Here is a 21,085-nt window from a genome sequence, read left to right as displayed (position 1 = left end):
CTGCTGTAAAATGTTTTTTTTTTTTTGGTGTAGATTTTACCAGGATGTTGAAACTTTGTTTAAAAGCTCAATTAAACTCAAATCTGCTCAGGAGATTTAACCTTAAATTGCTTGAAGTTCCATTATTTTCAAGCCAGTTAATTTCAAATAATTATTTTACAGCTTGCATCTAAACTGCAGGTTACAAAGTACTTTCAGTTAACATTCCTCTACCTCACCTTTGCAGGTCTTGGTACAGCAGCAAAAGAGCAGAGCTTTCTACCGCATTCAGGCGACCAGAATGATGATTGGTGCTGGGAATATCTTAAAAAAACATGCAGCAGATCAGGCCCGTAAGGTGGTCAGCAGTGGGGAAACACGAGAGCAGATGTACGAACCACACATTACACAAATTGAGTTTGAACCGGCGCTCTACCAGTGCTTTGAGAATTGTGGGTCTTTAAAACTGACTGTGCAAAGGCATGGAGGTGATGCTGGATGTACTGTCAAGGTGAGTTTGTTAGTCAAGTGTTAATCCATAACTAACTTCTAAACAAAACTAAGAAAACTAAAAACTTTGTATTGATGTATCACTCTAGGTTGACTACCACACAGAAGATGGCACCGCTAATGCTGGCTCTGACTACGAATTTGCTGAGGGAACATTGGTCTTCAAACCTGGCGAGAACCTTAAAGAGGTAACTGTTGGTATTATTGATGATGACATCTTTGAGGAAGATGAATACTTCTATGTCCGCCTGAGCAATCCCCGCATAGTCGGTTGGGCTGATGGACATCCTATTGCTTTGGAGACCGGAGCACCTCCCCCAATCGCAGCCCTCGGTGAGGCTCACACAGCGACTGTGACCATCTACGATGACGATCATGCAGGAATCTTTACATTCGAGAGTGAATCAATGCGGGTTAGCGAAAGCATTGGAATCATGCAGGTGAAGGTCCAGAGGACATCTGGAGCACGTGGCCTGGTGGCGGTACCGTACCACACAGTGGATGGAACTGCTTGTGGAGGGGATGACTATGAGGAAGTGTCTGGAAAACTGGAGTTCCAAAATGACGAGACTATGTAAGTCTGTTTTGTATCCCCCCTGTTTTTTTTTGTGTGAATCTTCACTATTGGTATTACTGCTTTTAGGCCTGCAGAAATGTCTGAAAAGGGATAGTTCAACCAAAAATTTAAATTCTGTAATAATTTTGTTCCAGATCCATTTTTTTCCCCACTGTGGGACACTAATGGAGATGTTGGGCAGAATATTAGCCTCAGTCACAATTCACTGCCATTGTATGTATAGAAGATGCAATGAAAGTGAATTTAATTTTTTTTATTTAACTATCCCTTTAAAATAGTGTTGTTATTATGTTATTATTTATATATTTTTTTTTTCAAACATTTGTCACAGCTGATTTTCAAGGCAAAGGAACATGATAGAACAGCCAGTTTTGTTTTTCAATATGTACTCGTGGAACACTGTGTGTAGTTTGTCCAGGATGACAGGTGGTATCAGAAAGGAATGGACTTTCAGACGGTAATGAGCTTGTGTATGCCTGTGTGTGCATGAGGAGAAGATTTGGATAAGCATAAAGCATAGACTGAAGAAGTAAAATGGTGTTTCTTGTTGTTTTTGTGTTTTTAATACACAAAATATAATTAAAAGTAGGTGAGGACCAGGTAAGTGTTAAGAAAGTCTACAACAGCAACAGTGGTACTCTTGTGAAGTGAGTTATTTCAGTTTGTGAGTCCTACATTTTATTTAATAGTAATGGCATCAAGATTAAGCTGTGCATTGTGGTTGGCCTCATAGAGGGAAAGCTTGGGGTAATATGTGATGCATTTTCAACTGTAACAGTATATCATTTTGCCTCATTCAAGTCACAGGTGACAGCAGGAACACATTCAGAGCCTGTTTGCTCATAACAATTACCAACAACCAGACCACTGTCAGAAAAAAATGTTACCTTTAAAAATTGTACCTTTAGGGGTACAACAGATTGTCACTGGGGCAGTACCATGAAAGGTACACCCACTGTGCCCTTTATATGTAAATCAGAACGTATTTGTACCTTAACTGTCTCGAAGGGGTACATGTTAGTTCCCTAAGTGTCTTATCTGTCTTTGAAGGGTTCATATGAGAACCTTATGGTGTAAAAAGGTACAGTGTTTGTACCTTTGTGCGTACTGCCCCAGTGATGAGCTGCTGTACCCTCTAAAGGTAAAGTTTTTGCAATTTGTTTCTGACAGTGAGAGGGGTATCATAGCAACAAGCATTTACACATACAGTATGGTTGATGATATAAAGAGTGTTTTGCATGTTGAAAGCAATCTTTGGCCTTGTTGGATGGTAGTGTCCCACAAGGGTTTGCAAAATTCTGGTGGCTTGCGCATTATTGCATGATCCAAAATAAGGGTTGCCTCCATCAGCTGACCCTGACTCCAAACCATTTATTTTAAACATTGAATTGCAGTTAATTGTCAGACTGAATTATATGTTATTTGTAGGTTGACTTCCTGAAGTGTAAGCACTGTGGCTTTGTGGTGCTATCACACATTGCTCTTTTAGACAAGAGTGGTGGTGGCGTAGTGGCTAAAGCACAGGGCTGTTAATCAGAAGGTTGTTGGTTTGAACCCCACGGCCACCACAATTGTGCCCTTGAGCAAGGCACTTAACTCCAGGTTGTTCCAGGGGGATTGTCCCTGTAATAATTGCACTGTAAGTTGCTTTGGATAAAAGCATCTGCCAAATGCATAAATGTAAAATGTAATGTAATGCAGACACTTTTCCACCACTGGGCTGAATGGTTGTTGAGGAACGGTCCAGTGGCATTTTCAATTGTGCATGGTTTGCCACTGCACGATATATGCACAGATTTCTAGCCAATGTTAGCTAACCATGCTCAACAGTGGTGGTGGAATGGCTGTAGAACATGGTGTCTAACTACGGCCCCCAGCATTCTTTATGGGGGGATAATGTGTGGTGCTTATGTTCAATGTGCGTTTTGTGTATACTTGAGGAACATCGAATTCTGTTATGCATGTCTCAAGACCTTTGGTCATGGACCATATTTTGGCTGTCGGGTATACCAGGCATGTACAATGGCAAACTCATCCTGATAATGTCCGAATGGCAAAGAGGAGAAAAACTGCTAAGTTTGTATGGTCCACTTTTTTCACTGAATGGGGTCTCACCCTTTGTTTCACCACAAGTCCATCAGGATCGCTTCCCATTTAAAAGGGGCCGGGCCAAAATCCAAATGCCTCTGTGGATGTGCCCATTATGGTGGGAAAGTACGAGGACCCCAATCCCTCTGAGGGTGTACAAAACATGTGTTCTGTGCCTTATGCAGCTCCCTGGTGGGACATGTTGAACATGAGTGCACCAGAGCTGCAGCTGGCTTTTCTCTCTCTCTGTGAGGAAACATCTTCTGGAATGAGGCAGTCTGCCGTTTTGTCACCCAGCCCAGATTGTGACACAGGGACGTTCTTTAGGAAGGCCTTGTCCTTCTCACAAATATCGATGAGCGTAAGCAACAGATGGCGTTCCATTGCCACAAGGCCTGCCATTTTGCGACCAGCAGCACAAGCCGCTGGCAGATATGCAGCCAGCATGAGCATGCGGTATGACGGAATCACTCTGCATGGCAAAACCCCAGACAGGAAACGCATATGTCGTGGGAATTCTCACTGCAAGTGAACCACATACAAGGAGGTAAGCGCTTCTTAAAATCCATCCTGTGTTGCCATTCAAAAGGGAGAAATAATAATCCTCGCTTCGACGTGAGTCGCTAGTATATTGAGCGAGTTGCGTTTGGCTGGTCATCTGACCTCAACATGACAGCCTCCATGAGGTGACCCTCTCTTTGTAAAATAAAACAGCTTTTATAAGATTACTGAAATGACTAGTATCTTCATCTCATATGGCATCATGATTTTATACATACGTTTCAAAATAACTATTCTTTTCTTTAGGAGTAAAACTTTTTTAATAATGAAAAAAAGAAATGCTGAGTGCACCTTTAAAAGGGTTCAGAGAGGACAAGAGAAAGTAGTCAGAATGCAAAGCAAACAGCCATGAGGAGAGAGAATAAAGTAAATCTGTATGTCTTATTTCATTTTTGTCATAGTTGGTCACTGTTGATTTACTATCCAATAAACCTGCACAACAGGGGACAAGCAGTTATCAGACCAGCTAGAAAATGAAATGGAAGACAATACCGTAAAATAGAATATATATAGAGTAGAATGTCTTATGTTCATACGTTCACACATTATCATCTGGGCTGGAAATAACCAATATCAGTTAATGTTGTATTCAGGCAGCAGTGTTCTTGGAAGTCTGTGGTTATACACATCCTTTCCATTTATATTCTCTCTCTCTCTCTCTCTCTCTCTCTCTCTCTCTCTCTCTCTCTCTCTCTCTATATATATATATATATATATATCTCCTTTCCTAGTACCTGTCTCAATCATTTCATTCTCCTTTTCATTCCATGATCTTCTTTTCCAATATTTCTCTATATTTAACCCACTCCCCAAATCTATTCACATACTCATATTCTTTTTTTTTTTTTTTTTGGTGTAAAAAAACTGGTGTGTTCAGGTGTTAAGGTGTTCAAGCTGGTTTTTGGAACATTTTAGCTGTTTTTGCTTGTCCAGGGTGTCAGCTCTGACCAGTTTGGCCAATATGGTCTACTAGGTCTATCAGCTGGATGTGCAGCTGATTAACTATCTTGACTCCGAGTTTTCAACTAGGGGACTGTGAAGGTACTGCACTGGGTCCACGTAGAAGATAATTTTTAATAACTTTCCAGATGTCTATCCATTCATCAATATTCACTTATTTGATGAATTTCTTAAAATATTTAGCTTTTTATACTTATATTGCAGTACATCTAATATTGCTACACTCCAGACTAATTTAAAATATAAATGTGTAAGTGTGCCCTGCGATGGACTGGCGACCTGTCCAGGGTGTCCCCCGCCTTTCACCCAATGTTAGCTGGGATAGGCTCCAGCCCCCCGCGACCCTGTACACAGGATAAGCGGTTGACGATGGATGGATGGATGGATGTGTAAGTGTTTGTTTGTGTGCAGAACTGTGTGAGAGACAGAGAGTTTCAGGTGGGCTAATATTCATTCAGCCCCTGTGGGGCTCTGCAGGGTCCTGGACTTGACACAGACATAAAGACCAGAGGACAGTTGAAGAGGTGGCTAAACAGAGTGAATTAATTACTGAGGGGTCAGCAGTGGGCATTGAGGGCACAGAGGTGATGGCAAAAGACAAGGTGTTCTGGAGGATTAGTTTGTGTGTGTCAGAGTCTGTCTTTGCCTGTTACCTTCATGCTTGTGATAAATTGAGGACTGTGCCTCGGTGTTGGTCCATCGTTTTCACACTGATTTCTTGCTTATATTTTAAAAAGGATTCATGAAGTGAAATGCTCTTGCTCACATATGATCTGCCCCACCGCACTGTCTCTTTTTATTCCCATCACTTTCCATTCTATCTGTCTTTTCTAGTGCTGTGGTTCACACAATCTGTATTTAAGACTGTATCTGTATCCCCTTTGCTGAAATTCTCAGACATTTTATTTTGTTATGTTTATTTTGGTGCTTTTGCTCATAACACAACAGAAAGAACAAAAAACAACTGCGACAGAACAAGGGGACAGAACAGTAGAAGGACATGCATTCTACATTAATCATAACAGTATTTAGGCAGGGAATACAGTGACAAATTGTAAATGTTTACATATTTTTTGTATATTTGTGTGGTCACTGTCACTGATAGGTCAAACCCTCTTGTTCCAGACTGCTCAACAACCTGCTCATAATTACAATTTTCTGTCAAAATCTTTACTTTACACTGCTGCAGAGTAGTTGAGACTTTTGTTTTAAATCAATAATAAGATTTTAGGTTTAAATGTACATGTGTTTAATGGAAATTACTCTGTACGTTTTTCAAAATTGCTTGCTATTTTGCCTTCACTATTTCGTTTTAAATTATCAGATGGATTTTTAAAATTAAAAAAGTGAAATAACAAGTACAACCCCAATTCCTGATTGCAACATGCTCCAAAAAAGGGGCATAGATAGGGGCAATTTAAGACTTTAAGAAGAGTCCACATAATTATTATTATTTTTTTAGAGGGAAAAGACCATCCATTATTAGCATCAGGTCCAAAAGCTAGTTTCTGTATGGGCCAGGGGTGTGTCAGTACCCATGGCATGGGTAACTCGCACATCTGTGAGAACACCACGAATGCAGACAGATATATATATACCATCGGGAGCAACATCCATCCAGCACTGTCTTTTCCAGGGACGTCCCTGCATTTTCCAGCAGGACAACTTCAAACCACATACTGTCCAGATTTCAAGTGCTGTGTAAGCAGAGAGTGCTAGATTGGCATGCCTGCAGTCCTGACCATCTCCAATTGAGAATGTGTGGCGCATTATTAAGCGCACCATCCTGCTACGAATACCTTGTACATTTGTGCAGTTAAAGACCTACATAATGGATGAATGAGGGACAATTCCACTTTCTAAACTTGTGTCTTCCATGCCCAAAGGCTTAATAAGTGTTATTAGAAGAAATGGTGATGTTTCACAGTGGTAAACACTAAACTGTCCCGACTTTTTTGGAGCGTGTTGCAATCATCTGATTGGAAATTACAGTACATTTGCAAAAAACAATGAAATTCACAAGGTAAAACATCATATAATGGGTAGTTGTGGTGCTTTCAATATCCAAAGAGTGAATAAAATGTACAAATCACTACATATTGTTTTAATGTGCAACTTTTTCAGAATTGGGGTTTTAATTGATTTCAAATTTTAATTTTGAGCAGTTTTTAATGTCTACTCTCAAAACTCTTTGAATTTTTTTGTTTTTATTCCGTTGTCTATACTGTCTGTGATGTTTAAAAATGCTCAGGGGTTTGCATGGATAATGTTGGTGCCTTTGGGTTGCCGTAGAAGCGTCTAGATCATACCTTTTTTTAAATAACAGAGAAAGACAGAAAAACATCTCAGCTCTCTCTCAGTTTCTGTCTTTCAGTCTCAGGCCATGTATCCCTGGAGCTCTGAGTCAGAGAGTGTCAAAGAAAGAAGGGCATCACATACTATATGTACTGTATTGTATGTCAATAAGATACAGAAAATAATTCCTAAATAATACGAGAAATAATAATAATAATAATTTTTAACAACATAGATAAACATACTATATTTGACTGCTTTATTGAAGGGAGGAACCATTAAGACATCAGTGAACCATGTAATTTATACTGACATAAATAACTATGTTAAAATAGTAACTACATAACAAATATTTATGTTTGCGCTTTTATTTATTTTTGTGTATTCTTTGGTATTCTTGTAATTATTCAACAAATATGACCATGACTGATAGTATCAATATCATTTTACCAACCAATACATCAACAACCAAAAATTGTTTGGAAAAAAATACACTGACGTGCATAAACGCACCAACATGGCAATTGCCAACATGGCCGTCTACCTCTCAGTATGTGAGCGTTTATGTTGTGGTATCTCTCTCTTTTACACTGTGACGGAGCCTTGTCATTAGTATGACATGTCACTAATTTTATCATGGGTGTTCCCTGCACTAACCTCATTCTACCATATAGGCAATCTACATGTAAAACCACAAAATAAAAAAATACAGAAGTCTGCTACATTTCCTACAGTTCTAAGGGTGGGATGTAGATGCAATTGCTGTAATTGACTTGGAGAAAAAAATGCAATACTAGTTTGTAATTTAGAAGTCTTGTAAAAGAACTGCATAGCATAATAATATGTGAGCAAGAGTGTGTGAATGATTGATAAGCCCAGAGAAACAGCAAAAGGCCATAAGCTACTTGAGTTTTGCAGTGTAATTCTTCAGCCAGAATGTGCAATGTAAGATAAGTTGTGTACTGCAGATAGAGGCACATACATCTGAAATCTTTAAATTAGTTTTTCTGTCTTGGCTTCACAACTTTTCTGTTTGTTTGGCTTACATTTAAATGCAAAGCTTGTTTCTACCTTATGTCCTGTGTTGTTATCCTAGGCTAAATGCCTTCATGCACATACACACCTGCATACTTGCACATATCCTCATTGCACACATACACAAACTATGGAGTTCTTTAATTAGAGGGCAGATGTCCAAACAGAGGGAGACTGCAGGCCAATAGCGCTGGCCATGATTAAAGCCTTCACAGCTGGCTCACTGCATTCTTGGCCCCCAGGAGCCTCTGCTGAAAGCCAAGCCAAGCTTTTTCTCCCTAAAATTAGCTATGAGTTCAGCCTTTTGTGTCTCTTCATGGAGCAAGCTGCAATACACAAAGCCAATGATCGGCAGCTATTAAAATGCATCTAAATTGAAGTGCATAGTGATTTGATCCATTGAATGAGGAGTGTACTTTTAAGTAATGGAGACTAGAAGACCACAGCCTGTTGTCATAGTGATGAGTTTTGTGGCAATTTGTGAAAGTGAAGAATAATTTGTTTTTTGTCGAAAAGGAAATAGAGAAAATAGAATTAGATGTATAGACCAATAATGGAAAGTGTTTTTATTTGATAATGCGGTCTGTGCAGCTCTCTCTCTCTCTCTCTCTCTCTCTCTCTGTCTCTCTCTCTCTAATCTTTGTCTTTCTCTTGCATCAGTTAAGAGGTAAAACTGTGAAGCAGTGGCAGAGTAGAAAAGTCTGTATTTACGGGTCTCATCTGCTTGATCTGCTCACTGATGATGAATACGGATGACAGTTCAGTCATTATTTACTAAACCCATGTGATATTATTTTCTCTGTGGAACACAAAAGTTGAATTTTTTGAAGATTCTTCATGCAGCTCTTTTCCATACAACAATCACACATATTCACATTTTTCAAGCTCCAAAAAAGTAAAAAATGACATAAAAGCACCATAAAAGTAGTTTATACAACATAAGTGCTATATTTCAAGTCTTCTGAAGCCAAATGATAGCTTTGTGTGAGGAACAGTCCAAAATGTAAGTTGTTATTCACAATAATCTTCCTCTTGAATAAGTTCAGTGTCTAGCCTGCGTTTGCGTCCAGAATTCAAATATGGCACGTCAACTTTATTGATGCCATTGACCAAAAACTGCATTGGTTCTTGCATGTGTAATAACTTGAGCTGTCGAAATTACAGTTTTTCTCACTCGATTTGATACATTTCTCCAAACTATAATCAGTGCTCTCAAAACAATTCCCACAGCCGATGAAACAGACACTCAAGTTTGCAGAACAATTCAATTTCACTGCATAATGAAGCAACATATTCTTTCCAGATAATGCATTTATTAAAACTAAATACTAACATCAAATCTATAGAAGTGTTCTCAGTTCAATTCATTTAACATTTTTCATTACATTTTCAGCTATAGACACACAATTCTATGATTGAAATACAGTTTTTCTCAATCGATTTGGTACATTTCTCCAAACTCGGGTAACTGCTCTCAAAACATTTAACACAGTGATCTGTACACTTCGTAATTGTCCTAAACAGATAGTAAATTCTCCTTCATTTCATACAAATTACAAATCAAAAGCATAATTTTCTCAAAACACTGTGCACAAAATTCCCTAATGTTATCACAGCAGTTCATACAGCCAACCAAATCTTTAATATACCAGGAAAAACTTTTGCAGCTTTTTCATTGGTCTTCACAAAGATCACAAGCATTTTTGTACCATTTTCAAAACACAACAAACAAAACTCTATGAATTGTAAAATAGTCAGTTGCACACCTTATGTCCTCAATTAACCCCAAATTGATATCTGATGAGTTAATAATCCACTCAACACAGAAAAAGCCAATTTCCTAATTGTTCACACAGCTGTCTTAATTACAACAACTACAAAAGGGGAAGAGAAGAAGAACAAAGATGAATGAGGAGAAAAGACAATAAAAAGAATGAGCAGTGGAAAAGGAAGAGGTGTAAGAGTGAGAGGTGGTGGACAGGGTAGAGGGAAAAGAAGAGGAAGAGGAGATGGAGAAGGAGCTGAATATGTAGGAGAAAGAAGAGCTGAGGATGTAGGAGAAAGAGAAAGAAGGGCTGAGGATGAAAGAGAAAGAAGGGCTGAGGATGAAAGAGAAAGAAGAGCTGAGGATGAAAGAGAAAGAAGAGCTGAGGATGGAGGAGAAAGAGAAAGAAGAGCTGAGGATGTAGGAAGAGGAGAAGAGAGAGGAGTAGAGGGAGAAGAGATGGATAGATTGGAGAGCAATGGTATAGTGGAAAGAGAAAGAGTAGAACATATAAGAAGAGATGGACAGAGAGGAAGAGGAGGGTGAGGTGTAAGAGGAGGGCGAGGTGTAAGGCAAGGTGTAAGAGGAGGGCAAGGTGTAAGAGGAGGGCAAGGTCTAAGAGGAGGGAGGAGAGGTAGAAGGATAGGGTACACGCGTGTTTCAAATCAAATCAGAGCCACACTGATTGACCATGTCATAAATCATGGTCTCTCACTGAGAGAAGCTGGGCAGAGAGTTCAGCCCAATATAAACAGATCCACAGTGGCTTCAATTATCTGCACATTTCAGAGGGAAAACCGGTAAGTAACTATATCATTCTACTTCTACAATGATAGTCCATGTAGTCTTGTTTGACATAGGTCTAGATTTCTACAGTAAATGTTCCTGCTTGTCCAAACATTTTTCAGAATTGAAGTTCGAGAACATTCAGGTGGATCGAACAAGACGTCTTTCAATTGAACAAGAGCATGCCATTGTTGACATGGTGGTCCAGAACAACACCCTCCGCCTCAAAGAAATTCAGCAAAGGATAACACAGGACAATCAACTGTTCCACAATATCCACCAATGCAGTCTCTCCACAATTGATCGTGTTCTAAGGAGAAATTCAATCCGAATGAAGCAAGTATACAAAGTGCCCTTTGAGAGGAACTCCATTAGAGTGAAGGAGTTGCGATTCCAGTTTGTTCAAGTATGTGCAACCCAATTACTGCACTTTTATTGTCAAAACAAAGATATATTTTTTCTGAATTTTAAGTATGTGTCAAACTATTCCATGCTACTGTAAGTGAAAAGATTTAGGCATATCTATGTATACTGCTGCGTCAAAGTGTGAACTCAAACTTCAGCAACAGTTTCACAGTAGTATTGACTGCAATCAATGCCGTTACTGTAAAAAACTAACTTACTGTATTGTACCTTGTGTTCTTTTTACTCTAGAGAATCTTGGAGTTGAATAGCAGTGCAACTCATTATGAGTACCTGTATATTGATGAAGCAGGCTTCAATCTTCACAAAAAAAGGAGAAGAGGGAGAAATGTGATCGGCCGTCGTGCTACAGTCAATGTCCCTGGACAACGAGGAGGCAACATCACTCTCTGTGCCACAATGTCTACAACTGGTGTTGTGGCACACAATGCTGTCTTGGGACCATACAACACAGCAAGGCTCCTACATTTTTTAAATCTCCTCAATGAAATCCTCTTTCCGCAGGGTGATCAGGAGCAAATGGTGTGGAATTTTGTAGTTGTTTGGGACAATGTCCAATTCCACCATTCAGCACTAGTGCGAGAGTGGTTTGAGAATCACCCACATTTCAGGATGGTGTTCCTTCCACCATATTCTCCTTTCCTGAATCCAATTGAGGAATTCTTCTCCTCTTGGAGATGGAAAGTACATGACCGCAACCCTTACAACCAAGTAAGTCTTCTTCAAGCGATGGAAGAGGCCTGTGGAGATATTGGGGCACAAGCATGTCAAGGATGGATACAGCATTCAAGGCGTTTTTTCCCACAATGCGTGACTCGTGAAAACATTTGCTGTGATGTTGATGAAATTCTCTGGCCAGATGTAATTGAGAGGCATGATCAATAAATTAATCGATTCAATGAATGCAGTTTTTTTTTTTTTTTTAAACCTATGTACTTATTTGCATTTTTTTTTTTTTTTGTGGGGTGACAACTCATTGTAATACACCTGGACTCATCATTAAAGAACTTAATGAAAAACTTGTATTTGCATTTATTTCTTTGTGTATCTTCAGCTGAATTTGTTATCAAATCAACAGAGAACACACTTTTAGTTTTGGTGTTAATATTGAATTTTAATAAATGCATTACTAGAATAAAATGCTGTGTTTCATTGTGCAGTGAATACTTAACTGTTTCGCCAACATAAGAGTGTGTTTAGTTTGCTGTGTTAACTGTTTTGAGAGCAGTTACCTGAGTTTGGAGAAATGTACCAAATCGATTGAGAAACTGTAACACGTTTATCATAAAAATCCACATTAAAGACCTTTTTCCATCTATTTTCATAAAATGTCTCTAAATTTCTAGTTGTTCCTGCTCTTGCTCTGGGAGGATGATGAAGTTTACTGCAAAAAGCAACAGCAACAAACAAACAAAAATAGCAGTCTTGCTAAATTGTATGGACCTAAGGCAGCACTATAAGCACAGATGGTACAGTTGTTTTGGACATTGATTGACTGGCATGCAGAGGAATGGCATTTCTCCCTCAATATGTTTTGTTGAGATTGAAATCACTGTAGATCTGCTCACATTAGGCAGAACTGTGTCTCAGAGAGACCGTGATTCATAAAATGATCAATTAGAGGGATTGTCAGATCATTTGAGCCTCTTCTGTATGTTCTTTACTCTATTCTTCCATCGTGCCATCCTCTTTCTCTCTGCTCACCATCATTACACCATCTTCATTTGGTCTTTCCTCAACTCTCTCAATGCAGTGCTCACCCCTGAAAGAGTTGAGAAAACCTTCCCCTTTTCTCATCTCTTCTTCCTCCTATTTTCTCTTCCTTTACCCACTCTAACCCTTCTCATTTTGCACCTCTTCTTTGTGTTGTTCTTCCTCTTCTTCTTCTTCCTCATTGTTTGTTTGCTCTGAATTTTCAGTTTGAAGTTGTGTGAAAAATATAGTAAATTGCATTTTCTTTGCTGTGTGCATTACTAACACAGCAGATATCAATATAAAGGCATTTGACAACCTGACATGTGCATTTGAGAATATTACTTTAATTTAGTTGTTTGTGTCTGTTTTGAAAGCATGGATTTTAGATCAGAGAACTGTGTATGTAGTGTTTTGAGAAAATTTGGAAAATCAAGAAAAATGTACAATCTGATTAGGACAATTACAAAGTGTTCAGAAGGCTGTGTTAATTGTGTTGAGAGCAGTGACCTGAGTTTAGAGAAATACAAAAATCGATTGAGAAAAACTGTAATGCGTGAACATATGCGTTTCAAAAGTTTAACACATTAACTTTTCTTAATCACTATTAATGCATTTACTGAATGCGACTGTATGATTGCTGTAGCAAAATGGATCACCACGATTAATATTGTGGATAATGAGAGTTTAAAAGATTTTATGCGATTTAATTGCGATTAAATATAAAAACATGCGATTACTCGATTGATTAAATATTTTAATCGACTTACAGCACTAGTAATAACTAAACATGCCACAGCATTTTTGACATCATTGCACATGTAGTAACCAAATGCAACACGTCATTTTGGTATACTGGATGTAAACACAGGATAGACACAAGCTTTGTTTGAAGGGGATGATTTTTAGCAAATAAGAACTTTCCAACATGATAACACAGGAACTTGACATGTTGCTACCGAATTTTCCAGTACCATGACATCAACCCCATTCTGCCAAATTACTGACAAGCTGCATCTCCCACCAGACATCTTTGCATCAGACACACGTATTCTGTTCCCATGGAAATCAAGAAGTACGCACGTTCACATCATCAATGATGAACACAATTCAGAAGTAGCATTTTCCCTCAAAGATTGTATTTTCACTCCACTGACGGTAAGGTTTAGGGTCAGGGATTGTGTCAAGGCATATGGTTAGTAAAATTTGCCTTCTTGTTGACTTTATTACACAATTTAAACCTAAAACAAAACTCGCTTTAAAACTGACTTTTGGCACCACAATGGACATATCACCCGGAAACTGAAGCTCACATGTGTTTATATGTTCAACAACCTTTCCTGCTTTAGCCATTCGGGACAGTTTCAGCTAACTACATTTCAAACTACTTTTGCTAAACTTACAGTGAGATCAGTCTGGAATTAGTGTCTTCCTCACATAAAAATATTGTATGATATTGAAAATATGTACTTTTATGGTGCTTTGTATGGTAATATTGGAATTCTCATTTTCCATCCCACTACAAGTTCAGTGACCCCACATCATAATAAAAAGACCAATCTTATTAGTTAAACAGAACATCAATCCATTATAACTGCATAATAATATTTAGCAGGGTATTGTTTAATTTAAGTTCAATATTTATTAAATATTTGCTTAAGGTTCATAAGAAATCGTCTGAAAAGTCCACACACTGTGCTAAAACGTCACTGGTGTCCAAGTGTTCAGTGCAACTCTCTTGCTTGTTCTGTCTTACACTTATTACATTTTTTTTACATATTCTAAAGATTGTAAATTGTATGCATAACTTACACTTTAATTAATGAATTAATTAATAATTGGACACCTCCAACATTTTAGTGCTGTGGGTGGAATTTGCATACGGTCCCATGCAAGCATTATTTAATGAAAGCCCATCGGAGCATTTTCAGGCATAATTCTTCAGCTACAACAAGCTTTGACTATTTGAGTTCAAACTTTTATGCCTGTATGATATAGTCATATACAGTATTCTTTAACCTTAGTGTGCTAGTGATATCTTTGTAAAATTGTCAGCTCCAGAGAATGGGAGGACATACAGGACTAGAGAGCGTGGGTAGGAGAAACCGAATGTCAAATGAATAACAAGCCAGAGGGTAGAAGTTGATAAGTTCAGCATTAGTTTCACATCTTTGGACCTGCCAGCTCCAGTTTCAGTTCTACTTAATGTGGATTATACATGCTGGTGTGAATTAAAGTGTAAGATAAGTAACTCTTATATTATTAAACTCTTATAACTCCACTATATTCTGATCTGGATCTGATTTTCTGCCTTATTGAATGTGCTTGAGCCCAACTTGTTAGAGATCACTCTTATTTGGCAAGCATTCATTATAAAATAATGCATTTCTGGAACAACATACAGTACACTTAAGTTATTTATAATTAGGTATTTTTCCATTGCCTTTAATTTAATGTTTTCATTGTACAATGCAGAAACAAGAAAAATGTAGTTCAACAAGTTTGGCAAAATAAACAATGAAGTGACTCTGATGAAACAGCATGCAGAAACAGATGAAAAGAAACAGGTATGAAGAAACAGCAGCTAGCGCTATACAGGGCCTCACCACATCTGCAATAGCACATTTATTTGGAACACTTTATAAACCACCCCTCTTAAGCCCAAATGAGTGCCTTACCTTCAGTGAGAAAAGCTCTTATACACTAAGCTCACACATCAGCGCACTTCAACCTTATAATATATACAGATAAATATTGGTGCTGTTGGGTACAGTTACAAGAACCAAAAGCAAATGCGCAACTAACCGGGAGAGAGAGAACAAATCTACAGAGATGATCCTGCTGCTTCTCTTGCAAATAAAATGCAAAACACAATGTCCTCTAGATAAACACCATTTATCAATCAAATACTTAACGTGCAGCACACCAGTCACAAGGGATAGGCACACGTGTGCTCAATAATGGAAAATTTAGCTTAATATAAGCAACCGGATTCTCTAATAAGAGGTGCACACCAAGCGCGCTCAATAAGGAATGCTCATTGCCACTGATAGATATAATAATGATTTAAAAAACATTAAAGCCATCTTATTGGTCACTTATAATTACTATTCATGCAACTTTTTAAACTCATAGTAATTGAGATAGATACATGCATTTAAGACCATTTAATATTAACTAGTGAAATTACAAATTTGCTGAAAAAGGCAAAAAAAATCTTGAAGGAAATGTTGACCATTTACAAGACCTGTACATGCAGATTATATCCTGCTGATTATATTGTAACCTAAAATCTTGATTCATTTTACCCAAGAATGTTACTGTATTGATCATTCTAAAGAACAGCCAAGACAACGTGGCTTAAAGTATGTGGGTAAAACCAGAATGTTAGGGTGTATTGACTTATTGAAACATGTTTGTTTGTACATTTTAAAAGTTTTAAATATTTACTTAAATCTGATGAATCTTTGGTTGTCTTAAAAAATTGCATGTCCGCAAATATTAAAACAGTCATTGATGTGTAAACCCACACACACATTCAAACTTGTCTAGAACCGCCCTTGCAAGGGAGGTCAGTAAATAATGACAGAATTTTTTTTTTTTTTTTGTGAATTATTCCTTTGATTAAAAGGTATTACACCCCTGTCTTATTATATAGTAACTCAGTCCCTGCATCCCTATCTTTCTCTGTAATTATAAGCCGAATCAGGTCTGGAGTAGTAACCCTAAAGCTCTGCCAGTGATCTATGATTCTGTACAAAGCAACTCATCTGCTCTTTAATCAATCTGATTGGCTGATAAATTAGAATATCTGACTTTTGTTGCTCATTCATTTGCACTGTTGAGGGATTCTGTGGAAATTCTGAAGTCCTGAGGGGGTGGAGCTCAGACCCACGTGCTGCTTCGGGCATTCGATTTGTGAAACAGTTATCACACTTTGCTTGTAAGCATCAAGGAATAAATTCTGACTAGATAAACTTTCCATTTTTCTCTATTTGTATGTAGATTAATTAAGAGTGGAAAGCAATTAAAAATACATAGGCAAAAAGGTGATTGAGAATGAAAGGATGAAAAATATTTATTTATTTGGCATGTTAGGCCAGCAGGGAAGGCTTTGCTGGCCCTGAGAATTCGCCACGTTTGCCACTGGATGTAATGGCCTCTTTTATATTTGCTCTTTGTGAAGTCTAATCTCTCCCCTGAGAGTTTCTCCCTGAGTGTTTATTATCTCTAATCTGGGTCCTTGTTAGCTGGATTAAATAAAAAAAAAATGTTAAGCATTTTTATTACTCTCAGTTTGCTTTGATCTATTATAGGCTGTTTCTGATTTTGATTTGCATATAAGTTTAGATAAAGTACTGCCTTTGGTTTATCTTTCCCCTTTTTTCTGTTTGTCATTTAAATCCTCCACTCCTAAATTGGAAGTGGCTTAATTAGCACTGCAGAGACAACAAGTCACTGGGGCGTTTCCTGGCGATTAACTGGAAATGACAATGTGTGCTGTTCTGTGTTTAAAGGAGATGTCAGACTGAAAGAGACAAGCTAAGACAATGAGAGAGAGAGAGAAAGCACAGAATGAGCTAACTAGAAGAGAAAGAAAAGAAAACAGTGTCTGCTGGAGTAAAAATGTATTTATTAGAATGCTAAGTGCCAGTCAAGTTCTTCAAGGAAGAGGTAGAGTCTTTAGGAGAATTTGGAGGGAGGTTGTAATGCAGACAGGGCTGGATTGGTAATCTGGCATACCGGGCATTTTCCCGGTGGGCCGACGCACTTTGGGGCCGATCAGGGGCTGTCTGGCCATCGGAAAACTGAGCAGGCCAGTGGGTCGGCCACGAAACGTGCCAAGCTAAAACCTATACGACTTTTGGGCCAGTTGCCATGTAAAATCCCAGGCCGATTTCTCTTCCCAGTCCTGCCCTGAATGCAGAGATGTGATGTATAAACAACAGTCTACCAAAAACTCTCAAGATGTTAATTCTTTAGATCAGGGGTTTTCCAACGTGACCTCATGAGAATTCGTATCTATTGTTACTTACAGTTTGGTTCAAGCAAATGTACATTCTCTTACAAATGTTTACATGTACTGTTTGAATTGATTAATATTTAATAATTCATAGAATTAATCATTTATATTTAATTTATAATCAATTAGATTTGTTAAATGCCATCACATTTATTTATGATGACATTTTAACAGTTTAATTGAGTTCTGTGTGATTTCTGCAGCCCTATACAAAGTTTTAAAAGATTACATCACTTAAACCAAGACTAAACTTTAAAATGTTAATATGAATAAAAACTATGTAATCATTTTAACAATTATTAAGCATTTCATTTTATTTTTGTTTGCCATGGGACACAAAAGGAGTTTTTAGAATGTGCCAAAAAAACTAAATAAAACACAAAAAGCACCATAAAACAATAATGAATTAATCCGTACATTTGTTAGCTTTAATCCAAATCTTCAGACTGCTCTCTGTGAAGAATATACCCAAATTCAAGCCTTTAATTCAACAATCTCCATGTCCATCCATTGTAGCTTCGTAGCGCCCGCTGTAACTGTCAACATGTGTTAGTTTCATTTTCAAAATTAAAAAATGACTGCCTCAAGCATTACGACCAGCGGATTTACTGCAGTGATGTCGAATGCTCATTGGCTCTCAAGTGTCTCGTGACCATTTGCGACATGCCTTATTCTGCAATGTATATGCTTGAATGAGGTATCACAGCGGCATCATTTTTTCCCCCATCCCTATTCCGGCAACTCCCGCCATTGATATAATTAGACGTCAAATGATTATAAAAGTTGTCAATACATCACCAGCTTGATGACGCTGGATGGTCATCTTATTCAACATCAAGATAAGGCTTTAGGCTGATTCTAACTTCTGACACTTTGCCATTCCGACCGTAGAAATACTATTTGTGTGTTTGTTTGTTTTTTTATTAATAGTAAATTGCTGAATAAATGTACTGGAAAGAAAATAATTAGTTATATGTGACCTCACTTTGTCCTGAACAATAATGAATGATTTGAATGAGAATTTTTATGACAAACCGATTTTGCCTGGCTCCCACTTCTATGGTTTCACTGTATACCAAATATAAGAATGTAAAATATAAAAGTAAATATCACTTCCAATGAGAGAATATGTATGTTTGTAATTAACTATTTCAGACTGTTCTGAGAATGCTGTGGAAAATAAATAAATTATTATGTAGAGATGGAACGTGAAGAAATTCAGTTTTAGATATAATGAATGTATGGACATTTTAATTTGTAATGTATTTTTTACTGAAAAAAAAAATGTCTTTGTAAATCAAATCAAATCATCATTGTATGGATATACAGAGCTTAAATATTCTTCTAAAAAGCTTCATTTGTGTTCTGGTGAAGATTGATAGTCACATATCTGGGATGGCATGAGGGGGAGAAATTATGTGAGAATTTTCAGTTATGGGTGAACTATCCCTTTGTTCTACTTGTTCATTTGATATGTTATTTTTAATAAAAGAAAAACTAATTAAATTAATTAATGATAATAACTGATGAAAAATTAATGACAAATTATGTTACATATCATATATTTAGCTTTATGGAATATACTGTATAGTAAAAAGGTAAAAACAGTCAGTTGTATAGGACAGAAAAGAGTAAAAAAACACAAGTGTTCATACACTGGAAGCTGCAGTATTACATCGCCCCCGTTATAATATTAACTGACAAAGCAGTTTACAGCTGATTTAAATGCATGTGATAGTTGTGTCTAATAATAACCATTTAAAATTCCCACTGAACTTCAAACTTAGTGGCTGTTTGTTTTTCTGCAACTTATGGAGTGCATCAGGAGAAGATTTACAGCGATTCATATTTTAAATTTCACTCTCTACATCACACAATGCTTTTGCATGCCGTCAGGAGCGGATATATGCAGCGCATCGCCCTTTGGACTACTTTTGTAAAGAATTTAGACTAAATTTATCTGCCTGTTACATGTTTTATATGCTTAATAAATGGTCATGTAAGGTTTAGGAGTAGGTGTGGGATTAGTTAAATATATCTAAATTTACATTTATGCATTTGGCAGATGCTTTTGTCCAAAGCGACTTACAGTGCATTTATTACAGGGACAATCCCCCTTGAGCAACCTGGAGTTAACTGCCTTGCTCAAGGACACAATGGTGGTGGCTGTGGGGATTGAACCAACAACCTTCTGCTTAACATTATAGTGCTTTAGCCCATTACGCCACCACCACAATATATTGTACTAAAAAGTATTGCTATTGAACATGAATCTACTTGTTACATGTTTTTATATTGTAGTTATTTTTATAGGTTAGGGTAGGGTTAAGGGATCTAAAATATTAAATAAAAGATAAAACAGTAAAAAATAGACAAATATATTTATGATCGATTCATGTATTCAAATATATCTGTAACGGATTTATCAATATTTTACATTTCTAAAGCTGTAAATACGTAAAAATGTTTACGTTTTTGATGCTTTCAAACTTCCACATTGTACATTTTAGTGTCTATCCAAGCATGTAAACATGTACATTTAAATGTTACAAATATTAACATACAAATAGCTACATATATTAATGAGAACTGGCTGGATTTTCAAACATTTTGATGCCAAGGACTCCTAAGATTTATGATTCCCTTGCAAGGGACCCCCTGTGTGTGTAAAAAAATAGGAAACATCACATTATAAAGACTTCTTGTTTGCTAAATTAAATAATTAACTTTTATATTATAATTTTACTAAAGGCAAAAGAAGTTATTTAAAACATTTAAAGTATTTACTTCTTGTGAAGTTGACACTGTGGCTTACTCATGCTTAAGTAATGTTAGATGTTTTAATTCAAATCCATTTGAAAATAACATCATACAAATTATATTTTATTTTTAATATTTATATTTAATTTGAAAGTGCTATAAAAACACATTTTTAAAAGTATACAAAAAATAGTTTCAAAGTAGCTTTACAGAGATTTGTTAACTACAACCCATATTTTTTACAAATAAGATTTGTTCATAATATATCAAATTATATGCCAATTTATTTTTATAACTGTTTTATTTCTAACTGTGACTGTCAATACTATAAAAATAATCATGATTAATCTAACGAGAATGCAAAGCTAATAAGTTCAAATAATGTCAACATTTTAACACTTTTTTTATTTTTTCACCCTGAAACCCTGCTCAAGATGACGATCCAAAAAGAGATATTCCTAAGTAAATGTTACTCAAAAGGAATAGTTCATGGAAAAATGAAAACTCTGTTATTACTAAGTGATTGAGATTTAGATTTGGGTGTGAGATTGAAAAGAGAGATATTAAGGAAAACGTCTCGGGTTACATGTGTAACCCTTGTTCCCTGAAAAAAGCGGAACGAGATGCTGCG

At 37.0% G+C, this 21,085-nt stretch overlaps 1 protein-coding gene across 1 annotated transcript in view; it reads left to right on the top strand.

Annotated features, from left to right (window-relative positions):
* LOC127647649 (sodium/calcium exchanger 1-like) overlaps positions 1–21,085 on the top strand; it is a 76,507-nt gene that overhangs the window by 27,126 nt on the left and 28,296 nt on the right. Inside the window, exons 3-4 of the mRNA XM_052132036.1 lie at positions 227–490; positions 579–1,063. Of these exons, the coding sequence (XP_051987996.1) occupies positions 227–490; positions 579–1,063 (749 nt within the window). The remainder of the gene's footprint in view (positions 1–226; positions 491–578; positions 1,064–21,085) is intronic.

This window comes from Xyrauchen texanus, chromosome 1 (genome assembly GCF_025860055.1).
Source record: "Xyrauchen texanus isolate HMW12.3.18 chromosome 1, RBS_HiC_50CHRs, whole genome shotgun sequence".
Taxonomy (NCBI): Eukaryota; Metazoa; Chordata; class Actinopteri; order Cypriniformes; family Catostomidae; genus Xyrauchen; species Xyrauchen texanus.
The sequence above is the reverse complement of the archived record's forward strand: the minus strand, read 5'-3'. Positions and strand labels throughout refer to the sequence as shown.